The sequence below is a fragment of the Poecilia formosa genome, unplaced genomic scaffold (genome assembly GCF_000485575.1).
Source record: "Poecilia formosa unplaced genomic scaffold, Poecilia_formosa-5.1.2 Scaffold38, whole genome shotgun sequence".
Classification (NCBI taxonomy): domain Eukaryota; kingdom Metazoa; phylum Chordata; class Actinopteri; order Cyprinodontiformes; family Poeciliidae; genus Poecilia; species Poecilia formosa.
This window is the reverse complement of record NW_006799977.1, coordinates 1,818,253-1,820,014: the sequence shown is the minus strand read 5'-3', so window position 1 is coordinate 1,820,014 and position 1,762 is coordinate 1,818,253. Positions and strand designations below refer to the sequence as shown.

The window sequence follows — 1,762 nt, the reverse complement described above, 5'->3', positions numbered from 1 at the left end:
CTACTGTATCAAATTGACAGAGGAATAACAGAGAGTTGGCCATTCTAAGGTAAAAACCCAGCGCATACAATGTTCATGTTTTGTTTTTTTTTCATCCAGACGGCTTCCCGCGCCCCCCCTGCAATGACACAGCGCCCCCCCTAGGGGGCGCACCCCACAGTTTGGGAACCTCTGCCTTAAAGGAACATGTTTATAAACTGAGTTTGCACATGTTTTTGTGGAAGTGAAGGTTTGATAACATATAAACACCCAGAAGTACAAATTAACACTTTATTACTCCATCTGCTATTTCAAGTCCATGACAAATTGAGTTTGTTGTCTCAACGGCATGGTGACACGGTGAACTTCGGTATTCGTCAGGGTTAGGGAAAACTGCTGTTCATAAATACTTGGGACTCCCTTATATACGTTTCTAACTGCCTAATAATAATTTAAACACCAAATTGCTGTATTGATTGAACACTAGCTAATACCAAGTCATAATTATCATTATGACGACTTGGTATTTAAACTTTTCAAGCTGCATTTTCTTTTGAATATTTTAGATCGGGATTACAAAAAAAAAATAAAAAAAAAAAATAAAAAAAAAAATCACATGCAGTGGTGAATTTTGCCCAAATACTTTGGAGTTGAGGTTCCACAGAAATTGAACGTTTGGTCAATTTGCGAACATTGAATAGATGTGAATAGGTGGGGGTCCACTGTAGATGAAAAGCTTAGTGTTCAGTGAGATGACAGTTATAAAATGTTTTTTAACACACACCATGGTACGTTTGTAGCAGGATAAATTAACGTTTTGCCCTTAAATGCTTTAACACAGAGCTAGTTAGCAAAATAAGCTGGTATTTGATCAAATTCCTGGTGAGACAAACTGTAGGCTCTATCTTTTGTTCTGAGTTATAATACTACCCAACTGTTTCAGTGGTGTCTTATGAGTAAATTTTGCTCACCTGTAGGGGAATCTCCCAGGAGGCCTTTCCCCAGCGGCAAGAGACCTGGAGGTCGCAGAGACAAAGCTTTCTGCATCAGTAGCCTGGAAGGGTCTCCAAGCAGACTGGTGACCTGATGAAGACAGAGGAAAGACGAGTGTTAGAGACGAGAAGAAGTAGCAAAAGATGAATGAGAAGAGATGAAACAGCAGAAAAGACACACTCAGTCCAACTTTATTAACATAAAACAATTTACAACAAAATATAATTCTAGGGCATTTTACACAATAAAATGAAAACTAATGTAGAGTACAACAGACATAGTTTGTATTTTTATTAAACACTTTTCCTTCTTGAGTCAGCCATAGATGTGGAAATCATTCAGAAATGCCACTGGGCGAAAAATAGAAAAACTACATTTAAAATACATAGCGGATTACTGTTTTCAATGCTGTGGGGAGCCTGAGGGAGAAAATAACATTAGTAAAACATCTGGTCTGCAAGTTTCAGCATCTAAGCATCACCGACTGTGACTTTTAGCTTTGTTCTTCTCAGCAATTAAAGAAAACATGAGAGACATTTGAAAAGAAAATATGTAAATGGAAATGTCAAGGGAAACTTTATCACCTCCAGGTCTTACTTTAAACAAAACAAAAGACAATTAGGCAGAGTGATTTTTAGGTGATTCAGTTTCATTATGGGTTTAGTGCAGTAGCTGGAAATGTAAGTGAACATGTGCCAAAGAACACAATCTACCTTCCCCAATAATTCATGCAAAATGTCACTCACACACACACACACACACACACACACACACACACACACACACACAC

At 38.0% G+C, this 1,762-nt stretch overlaps 1 protein-coding gene across 1 annotated transcript in view; it reads right to left on the bottom strand.

Annotated features, from left to right (window-relative positions):
* The window catches only part of raver2 (ribonucleoprotein, PTB-binding 2), an 84,177-nt gene that overhangs the window by 14,931 nt on the left and 67,484 nt on the right, over positions 1 to 1,762 (bottom strand). The window contains exon 9 of the mRNA XM_007550869.2: positions 951 to 1,062. Within this exon, the coding sequence (XP_007550931.2) occupies positions 951 to 1,062 (112 nt within the window). The remainder of the gene's footprint in view (positions 1 to 950; positions 1,063 to 1,762) is intronic.